Source organism: Mauremys mutica, chromosome 18 (genome assembly GCF_020497125.1).
Source record: "Mauremys mutica isolate MM-2020 ecotype Southern chromosome 18, ASM2049712v1, whole genome shotgun sequence".
Classification (NCBI taxonomy): Eukaryota; Metazoa; Chordata; order Testudines; family Geoemydidae; genus Mauremys; species Mauremys mutica.
Genome location: NC_059089.1, coordinates 17,760,438 through 17,773,172, shown reverse-complemented (window position 1 = coordinate 17,773,172; position 12,735 = coordinate 17,760,438). Strand labels below are relative to the sequence as shown.

The 12,735-nt window shown below is 42.0% G+C and overlaps 2 protein-coding genes across 5 annotated transcripts in view; one reads left to right on the top strand and one right to left on the bottom strand.

Moving 5' to 3' along the window:
- Nucleotides 1-2,195, bottom strand: part of USP20 (ubiquitin specific peptidase 20) — a 36,893-nt gene extending 34,698 nt beyond the window's left edge. For all 4 annotated transcript variants that reach the window (XM_044992329.1, XM_044992333.1, XM_044992334.1 and 1 more), the window contains exon 1: nucleotides 2,059-2,195. The gene's annotated coding sequence lies outside the window, so the exon portion shown is untranslated. The remainder of the gene's footprint in view (nucleotides 1-2,058) is intronic.
- An 84-nt stretch (nucleotides 2,196-2,279) lies between these two features.
- Nucleotides 2,280-11,205, top strand: C18H9orf78 (chromosome 18 C9orf78 homolog). The gene is made up of 9 exons (XM_044992336.1): nucleotides 2,280-2,444; nucleotides 5,536-5,595; nucleotides 6,422-6,473; nucleotides 6,742-6,812; nucleotides 7,027-7,104; nucleotides 7,564-7,761; nucleotides 8,299-8,435; nucleotides 9,430-9,528; nucleotides 10,179-11,205. Exons 1-9 carry the CDS (start codon nucleotides 2,362-2,364, stop codon nucleotides 10,268-10,270), a joined length of 870 nt encoding a protein of 289 aa, XP_044848271.1. The 5' UTR covers nucleotides 2,280-2,361; the 3' UTR covers nucleotides 10,271-11,205.
- The last annotated feature ends 1,530 nt before the right edge of the window (nucleotides 11,206-12,735 follow it).

Genomic DNA, 12,735 nt, shown 5'->3' with positions numbered 1-12,735 from the left:
CAATGTGATGTACATATTTTTTCTTTCTTTAGCTGAAATTTGAGACTGTAGCCCAAACTACCTTTTAGGATGGGCACCAAGGACATCCAACTTCATAGCTTCACAGCACTTAGGGTGAAATGCTGATCCTACTGCAATCAGTGCCAGAGCTGCTTTGGCTTCAGTGCGATCAGAATTTGGCCCGTACTGAATTTAGAGCACTCAGGCACAAGGGAAAATATGTTTAAAATAATGGAGTGATTTGGTAATAATGGTAATATTTCACACTGAGCAGCCCGTTTGATGTGATTAACACACAAAGGAAGATGACCTTGCATTGTATCTTTCATCTAAGGATCTCAAATCTTTTAGTGATAGCTCCTGCATGAGTTGCATTCCCATTTTAAACTGAGCCACAGAGAGACTCACTGCCAGGATCATCCAGGGGAAGAGCTAAGAATAGAACCCAGGAGTCAAGACTCCCAGTCCAATGCTCTGATAGCCCCACCACACTTCTTAACAGCCAGGAGGCACCCATGGGAAATACTTTTCAAGGCCTCTTCCCAGATTGCAAATTACAATCATGCCAAACATGGCAGCAATCTCTTCAAGACACCCCTGGTGGGTTTTAACTTGCTGAGTAAAAGGAGGAGTGGAGCTTGGATTGTCAGCATTAAAAGCCATGTGGCTTGGAAAGGCCCCACTAGCTCATTCATCTGAGAGAAGTTGTTGGTAATTTTCTCTCCTTTTTCTGGGAGGTAAAATTTAAATTTTAAAAGATAAGACGACTCAAAGAATCAAAGGAGTGAGATTGTTCCCTACAGTGCATTCTCTATTGTTGTGTCCAGGCCTAGTTTTAAATGCCCCAAGTGATAGGACTTTAATCTCTACTCTGGAGAGACCATATCAGGATAATAGGAATTTGAACCTCTTTTTAAACCCATGTAAAAATAAGTCCACTTTTTAGTATACTTTTATTCTATTCTATCTTTTGATAAATTTCATAAAATTTAATTTTCATAGGATTACATTAAACATGCTAAAATTTGCTTTTCTTCATTAAAAAAAATTAAAATAATTGAACTCCCCCAGATAAAATCTGACAGAAGAAGGTATGTTGAGATAGGCATTTACCAATTCACCAGGATGGTTCAGGATCACTACCCTAATCCTGCAATATTATCCACACAGGCAGCCCCTTACACCTGTGCAAAACCCATTGCAGAATAAGGGCCCATATCTGGAAAAAAATCCTGATGATGAGAGCTATCAGTTTGTGAAATAAACTCCCTGTTGAATGAGTGAAACCCACATTGCTTGGGACACAGAACATTAGGCATACCAAAAACATTAAATATATACTGGAGGAAACCCTGGACTAGCTGTAAGGAATCAACCAAGTGACATAATGACAGTTTACTCTTCTTCCTAAATTATCAAATGTAACTGATCTCTTCCCAAAAGCATCAACTATACCCAATCCCCCCTAAAATGGCTAATAGATATGGATCATTACTAAACTACACCTCATATAATCAACCCTTTCCTGAAGCACCAAAACCCCTTCCTAAAATATCAAATACAACAGATTCTCCCTAGAATATGGAAAGCAATGGGTACTGTCTCTTCCTAAAACACATACAGCAATAAAGCAACTAATCCCTTACTAAAATATATAATGCCGGTGACGCCCCCTTCCTAATATTTATCATGCAACTGAATCCTTGCCAAAGCCTGTTTGTATATCCCCATACCCTTTGCCTCTCTTGTCCATTTACAAGGTAAGCTCTGTGAGACAGGGACCACATACTGCTACTTTGTGTTTGTCAAGCACAAGGGGGGGTCTTGATCTTAGTTGGTCCCTAGGGCACTTTGTGTGTGTGTGTATATATATACACACACACACATATATATATATATACACACATATATATATATATATGCTTGATTCCTTCCTAGAAATAGAGACTGCAGCTGATCCCATCCCATCCCTTCCTAGAATAGCGAGCTGAACTCCTCCAGAAGCCTGAGATGCAGCTGATCCGAGCCTGTTTGCCAATCACGAACTCCTGTTCCTACCTCCATCCCAGGCTGCTGGCCGGGAAATTCCTCCTCCTCCTCCCTCTGGGCAATGGACGCCCCTGGCTCTGCTCTCTCTCCTTCTCCCAGGCTGTGCACACCCAGTTGGCCCAGCCCTGCAATAGCCACGCCCCCTTCCCCAGGCACCTCCCTATGGAGCGAGCTCCACGCAGCCCCGCCCCGCTGTACGGGAATGTAGGCAGAGCGCGTGACGTCAGCGCGACGCCGTGACTCAATCACCGAGCGCCGGAAGCGGGGCTGGGCTGTTGTCGAGGGAAGCGAAGGCCCGCGCGGGTGGCCGAGATGCCGTCGGGGAAGGTTTTCCGCCGCCGGAGAGCGGACTCCGAGGACGAGGAGGAGGATGAGCAGGTCACCGAGGAGGTCAGGTGGGTGGGCGACCCCTGCAGGGGGCACGGGCCCTGGTCACGTGGCGCAGCGGCGTTCTAACAAGGCGGGGTTGTGTCCCGCTGTCCCGAGGCTGCATGGCGCAGTGTCCTTCTCGCTCCGCCACTGGCTCGCCGCCTTTCCAGCGTCTGATTTGCCTTGGGCACCAGCAGGTTGCACCTCACTTGAAAACCGCTTGCGTACAGATACAGACCTAAAATAGCGTGTCGCCGCCCACTGGTGCTGAATGGGAATTCAAATGTTGTACTCGCATGTCTGTGTACAGTCTACAGAGCAGTATAAACCAGTCATTGCCTCGCGTTACAACAGGCTACATAAAAAACACTAGCAAAGTCAGTTTCCTACAGGCAAATATTTAGTTCAGTTGATGTACCCCCTGGAAGATCTCTGTGTACTTCCAGAGGTACACTTACCCCTGGTTGAGAACCACTGTTCTAGGCCAATGATACTCAGACCTCAGTGGTTCAGGAGCCTAATTAGTAATCAACATTACCTAGAACCACAGTAATGTGAATTCACTGTTTGTGTGTGTGGTTCTCACAGCAAAATGACTGATGAAGTATTATTTTATCATCTACAATTGTTAACAACCCAGTAAAAGCATCCTGATTGGTTAATAATTAAATCACACAGTGTTTCAATATCATGTGCTGCAAAGAGCCACAGGAGACACATTAAAGAGCCACTTGCAGCTTACGAACCTCAGTCTGAGTATCGCTGCTCTAGGCCCATGATTGTCCCTCAAAGCCCCACTTGTGGGATTGACTTTTTAAAATGAAGAGGAACCTGAGAAATCCAGGGTGAGTGGCAACCTTCTGTGGGCCCACTGTGCCCCCTTATTTTTTGTGTAGTGAAGTCATTGGGTGCTTGACCTGTTGAAAATCAGACTGTTTATTTAATCCCTAAATACAGATTTAGAGGACTAATTTTAGACACCCAGTTTTGAAAATCTTGGCCACTTGATTAGGCAGCATGGACAGAGTGGATGTATTGACCTTTTAATATATTGCAAAATACTAACATGCATTTAGGAGGGAACATCTATCCCCAAAAGAAAATTTACATGCAGAATCCACTGGTATGGATGGGAGACTAAGAAACAGGATCATGCTCCCATTGACAGCAATGGCAAAACTGCCATTGATTTCAGTTGAAGAACTGGATTGGTATGACAGTGTTTCAAATAAATAATCAAAGTAAAAGTATTACCTGTGCTGTTTACCATTAATCCTGTAATCTTTTATTGTTATAAATCACTGATCATACATTATAAACTTCTTTGTACCTTTGTCCCTCTTACCCACTAAATAAATAAATAAATATCTAGCAGTGTAACCTTGGTCAGTCAGCTAGAAAACTGTATAGAGCACTTGAAAAGACACCTAAGTGAAGTTGTACACATTTAATTTGAATTAGATGGGTTGTTGTAATGTCCCCTATCCCGCTTTCCCCAAAAAAACTCTTGTAGTCATTGACTCAGAAACCTTGAGCTAGTATTCATGGCAGTATTTTTAGCTAAATATTGTCTCCATTTTAAATGTATCAAATATTGTAGTCACACTTCTAATCTGCAGAAATCAAAATGGAGAAATCTCTTACATTTGGAATTTGTAGGCCTATTCTACATTTCCTTATGTTATTGCTTTGTTTTTCCTGGCTAGTGTTTATTCAACTGTAAAATCTCATCAGGAGTTATTTGCACATAGAGACATTACTGACTGGAAGGAGGTTCCATTTGGGAGCCAGTCAAGACAACCTAAGAATCCCTGTTGTTACATGATACAAGTGAGACTTACATGATAACAATCCTGGTCCATTTTTAGCTCAAATAGTCATGGGATGAGTATGGTTTGTTTCTGTTTACTTCCAGAAGAATAATACTGAGGTTAATAGTAATGTTGTTGTATCATATCGTACATGCAAATATATGCGTTCTGTTTGACTTGTAGGCAAACAGTTCGTACTGAACTTCAACCAATCAAAGAACATAAGCAAACGTTTGCTGCCTAACTGGCCCATCAGAGATGAATGATTTTTTTTCCCATTAGGCTTCTGATTTAAATTGTTTACTTAAAAGGAAAATTCACTGCTTTCCATGAATCTTCCCCTCCCAGTTCTTTCTGTTTGCCTAGTACCAGCCTCCTCTCGGTCCTTTCATGCAGGATTACCAGTTTACTTGTCTGCAACTCCTGTCATTTGAAATTGACCAGCTTCATTGACTTGCAATCTTATTTTCAGATCTCCACATTCTAACCATATGTTTTATCCCTTGACTACTCCTTTTAGTTTCTCTCTCTGCTCTTATTTTAATTTAACTCTGGAAATTATTTTAAGATACAGTTTTCATGGCAGGAATTATAAGCAATTTGTATTTTGTAATGAAATTTCTAAATGTTCAAGAAATTCAGAATGTCTAAACTCTAAATATACACACTTACTATTTACACGAATATTAAGATTGTCTTCTCTGTGTCACTCAAGCATCAATACATCTTGATGGTAGCTTAGTTATATAATGTTCATCTGACCATATTGCTTGCTACATCTAGCCTAGGTAGGGCATTTCACAAGTTCACTGCTGCTTGTCTGGAAATGCCTTACCTAAAATACCTTATTAGATAGCATTAACTATTGACAGAAGTGGTGACAGATAATGCATCTGATTCAAGGACTCCCTTGTCCAGCCACGATTGTCTCGCAACAAAACATCTTAACGAATTGAAAATTGAAGTTGGGCTGGTCACCCAAGGCAGCATTTTTGCCCATTGGATAGAGAGACTTGGATTTGGAAGCCATCTTTGGATGCTTCCTTCCTTAGCTGAAGGAACTTGTACAGAAGTGGTGTATTCAGACAGATGTTGTAAGGTTCTCCCCGTTGGTTTGTGAAGGAGAATGTGAAAGCTGTCTGATAGTATCAAAAAGAGCGAGATCTGCTTAGAAAACCTGCTTGAACATGTCAGTGAAAAGTCTGCCCTGAAAGTTGAGTGATAGGTGCAGAAAATGCCTGTTGTTTTCTTTGTTGTTGTTTTTTGTATTAAGACTATCTTAATAAACTAAACATTCTTTCTTCAGACTAAAACTTGAGGAAGCAAAAGAAGTTCAGAGTCTCAGAAGACGGCCCAATGGGGTGAGGTAGGTGACACAGTAAAAGAGGCAAGTTTGTGTTTCACCTGAGGGTCGATGTTCCTGCCTTTCCTTGCGTCTTCAGTCAGAAATGGTAATATGTCACAGTGGCAACAAGAATCTGACCTGTCAGAGGAGCAGGTACATTAAAAATGTGAAGACAGATAAGAGGAGATATTGGGGATAGGTGCAGTAATTTTTAACAGACTTTATTGTGGGGCACTTGTTCCCAGCATACCTATGAAGTTAAATAATGAGAATAGGGTCATACTTTACAAAGAATATGCCTTATATTGCTAATTAACCATATCACCCTCATGGATGGGTTTTTATCTCCCAGAGTTGTACCGTTTGGGGGGCTGGGGTTAGGACTCAGTATCTTACACACCACATTGTAGTGTATAGCTATAAATTGAGACCCATAAAACAAGTCTCTCCTGTTTCATTTTCCCCCTTTAAGCTTTTTGATGGAAAGAAATGTTGTGTAGTGACTAGAAAAGGGGACTGAGAGTCAGGGTTCATTCTGTACAGAGAGTTCTGTTCCGAACTCTGATGACTCGCTGCATGACCTGAGGTAAATCACTTAAGCTATCTCTGACTCAGTTTCCCATCTGTAAAATGGAGATAATCATTCCATAGCGCATAAAGGTGATGTGAGGATTCATTATTTAGTATTATCAAAGCACTTTAAGATCCCCAGGTAGAAGGTGTTAGAGAAGGGCTAAGAAGAACTATATTCTTTTTAAGAAATTACCTTGCGTGGTAGTCATCACTGGCAGTGTTGTGGACTTGTTCTCTATGCATTTAATTTTGTCTTTTTTGTGTGTTTTGCTAGTGCTGCAGCCCTGCTTGTTGGGGAGAAATTGCAAGAAGAGACAACGTTGGCGGTAAGTTCTAAATACTTTCATTACTGCACTGCTGGTTCATATCGGTGTGAAAGCATCTGCTCAGTCCAGTAGGTCTCTTTGAAAGTCTAGTTCCAGGTAATGACTTGCTTTAATAAAAGGCAGGTTAGGATGCAGCCTCTTACTATAGAAAAATCATAGGCATTTTTGCCCAGGTGGTGGAAGTGTAGGATTTTCAAGAAAATGAACCTGAGGATGGTATAAACCTAGGCACCAGCTTCCTGCTTTTGAACTATTTTTTGTTTTGTAGGATGATCCCTTTAAGATAAAGACCGGTGGGATGGTGGACATGAAGAAGCTGAAAGAACGCGGCAAGGACAGGTGGGTGTGTGGGAGACTTGGTCCTGAAAAACACTCCCTTGAACGTTGCTGAGTCTGCAGCAGTTAATGGCACCAAGGCGGCTTTTGTTATTGAAGAACGCAGGCAAAATGCTCCAGGCTTCGTGTTGTTTTGAAGGCTTTAGTTAATGCAGTCTGACTGGTCGCTTACACCTTAGGCTGTCAAATTCTTTAAAAAAATATTTGTTCCATTTAGGATTAACGAAGAGGAGGACCTCAATCTGGGAACCTCTTTCTCAGCAGAAACCAACAGGCGGGATGAGGATGCTGACATGTAAGTGTTTGTTTTGTTATAGTTTGTATGCTCTGATTCACTATGCTGGATTGGGTGTCCTAGGCCTTTTTCGGGGGGAGAGTTTTCAGAGTAGCTTCCAAATATACATTGAAACTTCTGCTTGATCTTTAACCTTCTGGAAACCGACGTGGTCTTGTGGTTAGAGCCTAGACTTGCTGGCCAGCCAGGTGGTCCACTGAGACTGTGAGCTATTGGCAACCTGCTCTGTGGATTGGTAAAGAGCTTGCTTATTGCAGGGAGGATTTGATTAGTTTCTGGAAGAAAATAGCAGATCTCTTGCTTCTCAGTGCCCCCCTGCTGACTGAGTGACATCAGAGAAATCATTCATTCCTCCCTCCTACCTGCTGGGACAGTGACACAGCTGTGGTCTGTGGTATTGGAGGGATGTGTAAGGAATAGAACTTAATGCCAGCTGTCCCCTTATGTGCTCCTGCTAAGGATGAAGTACATCGAGACAGAGCTGAAGAAGAGGAAGGGGATTGTAGAAAGTGAGGAGCAGAAGGTAAAGCTGAAGAATGCCGAGGACTGTCTGTACGAGCTGCCTGAGAGCATCCGCGTCTCTTCAGCCAAGAAGACCGAAGAGATGCTGTCCAATCAGATGCTGAGTGGCATTCCTGAAGTGGATCTGGGAATAGAGTATGTGGTTCACTGTTCAGTTATTTATAGTTTGATAACTGGTGATCCCTGCAGGTCATGGCTGAGGCAAGCTGATTGATAGGCAAGTGATAGGGTAATTTATACTGCCTCTTCCTGTGCTCTTAGGGGAGTGACAGTCTCTTTGTTCTGTGATTTGTACTGCACCAAGCACAGTGGGGTCCTGTGGGCGCTTAAGCACTCAGAATAATAGAGGGGTTCATTCCCCGGGTCTGTGATGCAGCATCTTCCAGTAGTATTAGCTCCCAGCAAGTACTAACATAGGGTGAGCTGTAGAGGGATGTGACGTTCCTCTTCATCCTTGGGATGGAGCACTCATCTTTACAGCGTTGCCAATTCTCTGACAAACAGATTGCAAGTCAAAGACACCAACAACTGCTGCCCCACCAACATGAAACTGTCCATCCACTAACTCGTAGATAAAACTGCTCTACTGTGTGTTTTGATACTTGGGGACCCAGGCTTCTTTCTACCTGCAGCATATAAACAAGTTTCTTCCTCGTTTGTTTTTCTCTTCAGCGCAAAAATAAAAAACATCATCTTTACTGAGGACGCCAAGGCAAGGCTGCTGGCGGAGCAGCAAAACAAAAAGAAAGACAGTGAAACCTCCTTTGTTCCTACAAACATGGCTGTGAACTACGTTCAGCACAACAGATGTGAGTATCATGGACCTTCATAGGTCATCTAGTACGGCCCCTGGACTGAGGCGGGACCCAGTATACCTGACCATCCCTAACACATGTTTGTCTAATTGTGTAACTCTCCAGTCCCAGGTATGGATGGCTACTCTACTGATTAGAGGCAATAAGGTGTGGAATTAAGTCTGATGCAAGCGGAGTTTATTAATTCACATGGTCAATCTTAAGCACTGTTTGACTTTCTCCTTCTGAGGGTCTCACATGGAAAACATCTGGGCTAGCCTAATCTTTCCCTTCCCCCAGTAGGACTGAAGATAGGGCATGTTACTCATACTTTCCACTCGTGAACTCCCAGTTGACTGGGGCCCATAAATGACCTCTTGGATGTATGATGGAAAATCCTGACCATCCTGTGATTACAAAGTCTGTCTTACTGGACTAGCGAGAGCATTCTGGGATGCTAGAACAGACCAATGTTCAGGTGAGACAGAATTGCTAGACAAGAGAAGAGAGTTCATTTCTGAGACTGCCTCTCGTACAGGATCTGGAGGAAAGGCAACCTCCTAATGTCTCTCACCATGTCCAGATGGCTGACTTCAGATTAATATTCATGGGACCCAAAGACAGTGGAGAGTCTCAGGACCACGATGAAGCAGTAGCTAGGTCAGATGCAAAGGTGGAAAGAAACCAGAAGAAAAAATCCCCTGAACTGTTGAAAGTTTTAGTGTCACATCGCTTTGCCTTCATTCAATATCCGTAGCCACAGGCTGATCATAGTGATTGCTCCCGGCTTCCATTTGTGTTTCTGCTAAAATTTAATCCCAACAGATGAAAGATATGTGATAAACATAAACAATCCATCAGGAATGGTCTAGGTGTACTTAATCCTGCCTCAGTGTGGGGAGATGGACTAAGTGACCTCTTGAGATCCCTCCCAGGTGTATATTTCTGTGATTCTACATCTAAACACTGCTACTCTCCAAAATTCACCATTTGGTGTCTCTTCTTCCAGTCTATCATGAGGAGCTGAGTGCACCAGTGAGGAGGAATAAAGAAGAACCAAAAGCCCGTCCACTGAGAGTGGGGGATACGGAGAAGCCAGAACCCGAGCGTGAGTACTAAACACAAAGCACGGCCAGGTTGTTGGAGGTATCAAGTCTTCCTTATCCAAGATCCATGAACAGATATGACCTTCTCTTCTGGTCCTCTAAGGCACGGTGTCCTGAACTGGTGGGAAGGATTTGTATTGTAGAGTGGTTTGCCTTTGATCTTCAAGGGAAAGGTGATGCCTATGCCCTTCTTGATGTGCTCCCTGCTAGATGAGTCCTGAAGCAACCTGGATGGAAGATGTCCCTCCTGCTATCTCCCATCGTAGGTGAAGGGTCAGAATTACATGTAGAAAATGACCCATTCACACTTTAGCTCTCCATCCCATGCTTGGCTGCACACCATTGCTATCAGTCTGTGCTCAGCTGAGGTCCAAAGCTGGAGTAATGGGGGATGTTGAAGGTGGGGATTTTAAGAGCGTTGGGCAGACCTGTCTTGGAAGGGGAGGGAAGGATTTGGACTAATAAAGAATCAAGTCTGAAGAACATTGGCATTATTGGAGGCGCAAGTGTAGAATAGCAGGGGTGCTGCAGGCCAGGTGGCTTAAAGGTCATTAGACTAACTCTTTAGGAGATGAAGGAGAATGATGCTTCCCTGCGCTATCCTCTTATTAATTAAAGAATAGGAAATAAGGTGTCTCTCTCTCCTTCCAAGGGTCCCCGCCGAATCGCAAGCGCCCACCCAATGAGAAAGCAACAGATGACTACCACTATGAGAAATTCAAGAAGATGAACAGACGATACTGAAATCTGCTCAGTAGAACAGTATGGACCAAACATTTTGCTGGAGCTTTTAAGTGCAAGATGTTGTGTAAAAACTCCTGAAGTGGGCGGGATCACTTCCTACAGATTTTTAGTATTACCCACAAGATTTTTTCTCACAGTAAACTCGTAGTGAATTAGTGGGCACAGTGATTGTGAAATCTCCCTTCCCCGTGGTGACTTGTATATAACTTATTTTGTTATAAAACTTTTTCTTTTGTAAATATGTTGGCTTCCTGTTTGGCATTTATTTTAGCGTAAAGTCAACCTTGTTCATAGATCTTTAAAAAGAACTTTTTAAAGACAAAAATGCTTTCAGCTTGTAAACATATAGTCAATGTTTAAAGCTGGTTTGCCAGATTGAGGTTCCAAAGCAACTTCATAAAAAGGTGGTACTTGTTAGTTCCAAAGGGTGTAAATTGTATACAGTGTGCGACTCTGAGATAATACAGGAATTTGTTCAGCACACAGCAGTATTCAACTTCTCTTCCAGTTAGAGTGGGTGCCATGTAAGATCTTCAATGCGTGCTACTCTGCAGGGATTGCAGTATGACAGGATTTCTTATCTTCAGTGTAGGGAAATAGAGCAATTACTGTAGGTGCCTGAACAGTTAATGTGTTTTGAGATGTTTTTAAATGGTGCCCATCGTGTTTGTATCTTTTCCTCGCTATGGATTTATTTCCATAGCAATGAGGGTTTTTTCATTTTATTTCAGTTGCCAAGAATGAGAAAAATCATTATTGTAACTATTTTGAGGCCTTTCTAGATAGCGATGATGTAAGATTTTGTATCAGAAAGCCAAACAAATAGGAAGCAAACACCAGCTATATATTTCCAGAAACTGTCTGTAAAATAAATTAAAATTAAATTGAAAATGGGTTTTGAACTTTTAAAAAAATAAATAAAACTTTTAACTTGACATCAGTGAGATTCTGTTACTTCAGTAATGTGCACACTAGATTCATCCCATGCCGCTTGTAATGAAGTCCTGGATGTACTTAAAACAAATATTAGTCAAAAAAATTCTAAAGTTGTGTGACATTGACTAAATCATCAAATCAGAACAAGTAGCAGCAGCAGCAGCTGTTGTGAGAGTTGGGATTATGAGCCAGCTCACATCCAGTGCTTTAGTAACCCTTTGTAGCCAACATTGTTGGATGCTTTCATGAATGATCTGTATCAAGTCAAACAAATTTTTAGAGTGAAGTATACAACAGTGAAAATTTAAATGACTGGTTTGTCTGCCTGTCTAAAATACTAAAGATACTGGTAGGTTCAGAAGTTTGATAATGGCAGATAGGCTTTCATCTGCTCAAATCAATCTTCATGGTGTCATCCGCCAAAGTACTACTTGAACGTTGTTCCTAGCTGATAGCTGTTTATCTTCGTTCAGATGAGTTTGATGGTGTTGGTCCAATTGTTAGGCACATGCTCATATCACAGAAATTACCATGGTTAGCATGGTTATTGGCAATTTAATGAGTGAATAGGGCATTGAGACTGGACTGCCTTCTCACCTCCGAGAATTTCTGTTGCCACTACAGTTGGACTGACACCTTTCATTTTTCTTTGTGTTAATTTTAAAATCTATGTAAAATGGGAGGAGAAAAATAAACTTTTCCTGTAACTGTTACAAATCAAAACACCTAGCTATGAAAATTGTTGAAAGAGGCAATATTGTTTAGCACTTTGAACATAGCCCGTGGCAGCAAATCTCAGATCCCGGATTGACAGACTTGGGCTTGCGCTGAGGCACTAGAAATAGTTGTGTAGACGTTTGGGCTCAGGCTGGATCTTAGAGCCCAAGCTCCAGCCTAAGCCTAAACATCTATACAGCTATTTTTAGCACTGTAGCACAAGCCCTGCAAACCTGAGTCTGTCAATCTGGACTCTGAGATTAGCTGCTGAGGGCTGCCACTCGCTGTGTAGACATACCCTGAGAGTCTAGATACCAACTTTGTGATTCTGCCACTGACAGACGCTGTAGGCTGGAACATTGTTTTAATGTCTGTACGTCTGTGCTTAACATCATGTGTAAAATGGGGGGAAATGATTCTTTAAGTGATTTTGGTCCTGGGGTGAAGTTCTGTGATCATGTGTTTTTGGTATATTGACCTTTCATCTAATAGTTAGTTGTTTGTTTGTTAGAACAGCACTAACTGTTATGTCTAAGCAACACAGATGGCAAGCTCCTACACTGTTTAAAAGTATGACCATTCTATATCTAACAGGTGCTGTTATGTACATAAAGTTTATAATAAATAGAGATTACAATAGTACATCACTTAGCATTTAGAGCATGTATAAACAGCATGGAGATTTCAAATATTTAAATAATCTTTTCCTCAAAAGATGACTTAAGAACTATTGTTCCGTTAAATTAAAAACATTACTCCAGCCCTCATTAACAGTCACAATTGTGCAGCTACAGAACCACCATCCTCTTTTC

Excerpts from the sequence above, each read along its gene's own strand:
- C18H9orf78 (XM_044992336.1), top strand. The coding sequence starts at position 2,362 with ATGCCGTCGGGGAAGGTTTTCCGCCGCCGGAGAGCGGACTCCGAGGAC. Across the intron at positions 2,445-5,535 it reads CAGGTCACCGAGGAGGTCAG|ACTAAAACTTGAGGAAGCAA; the intron begins GTGGGTGGGCGA and ends TTCTTTCTTCAG. Across the intron at positions 7,762-8,298 it reads GAAGTGGATCTGGGAATAGA|CGCAAAAATAAAAAACATCA; the intron begins GTATGTGGTTCA and ends TTTTCTCTTCAG.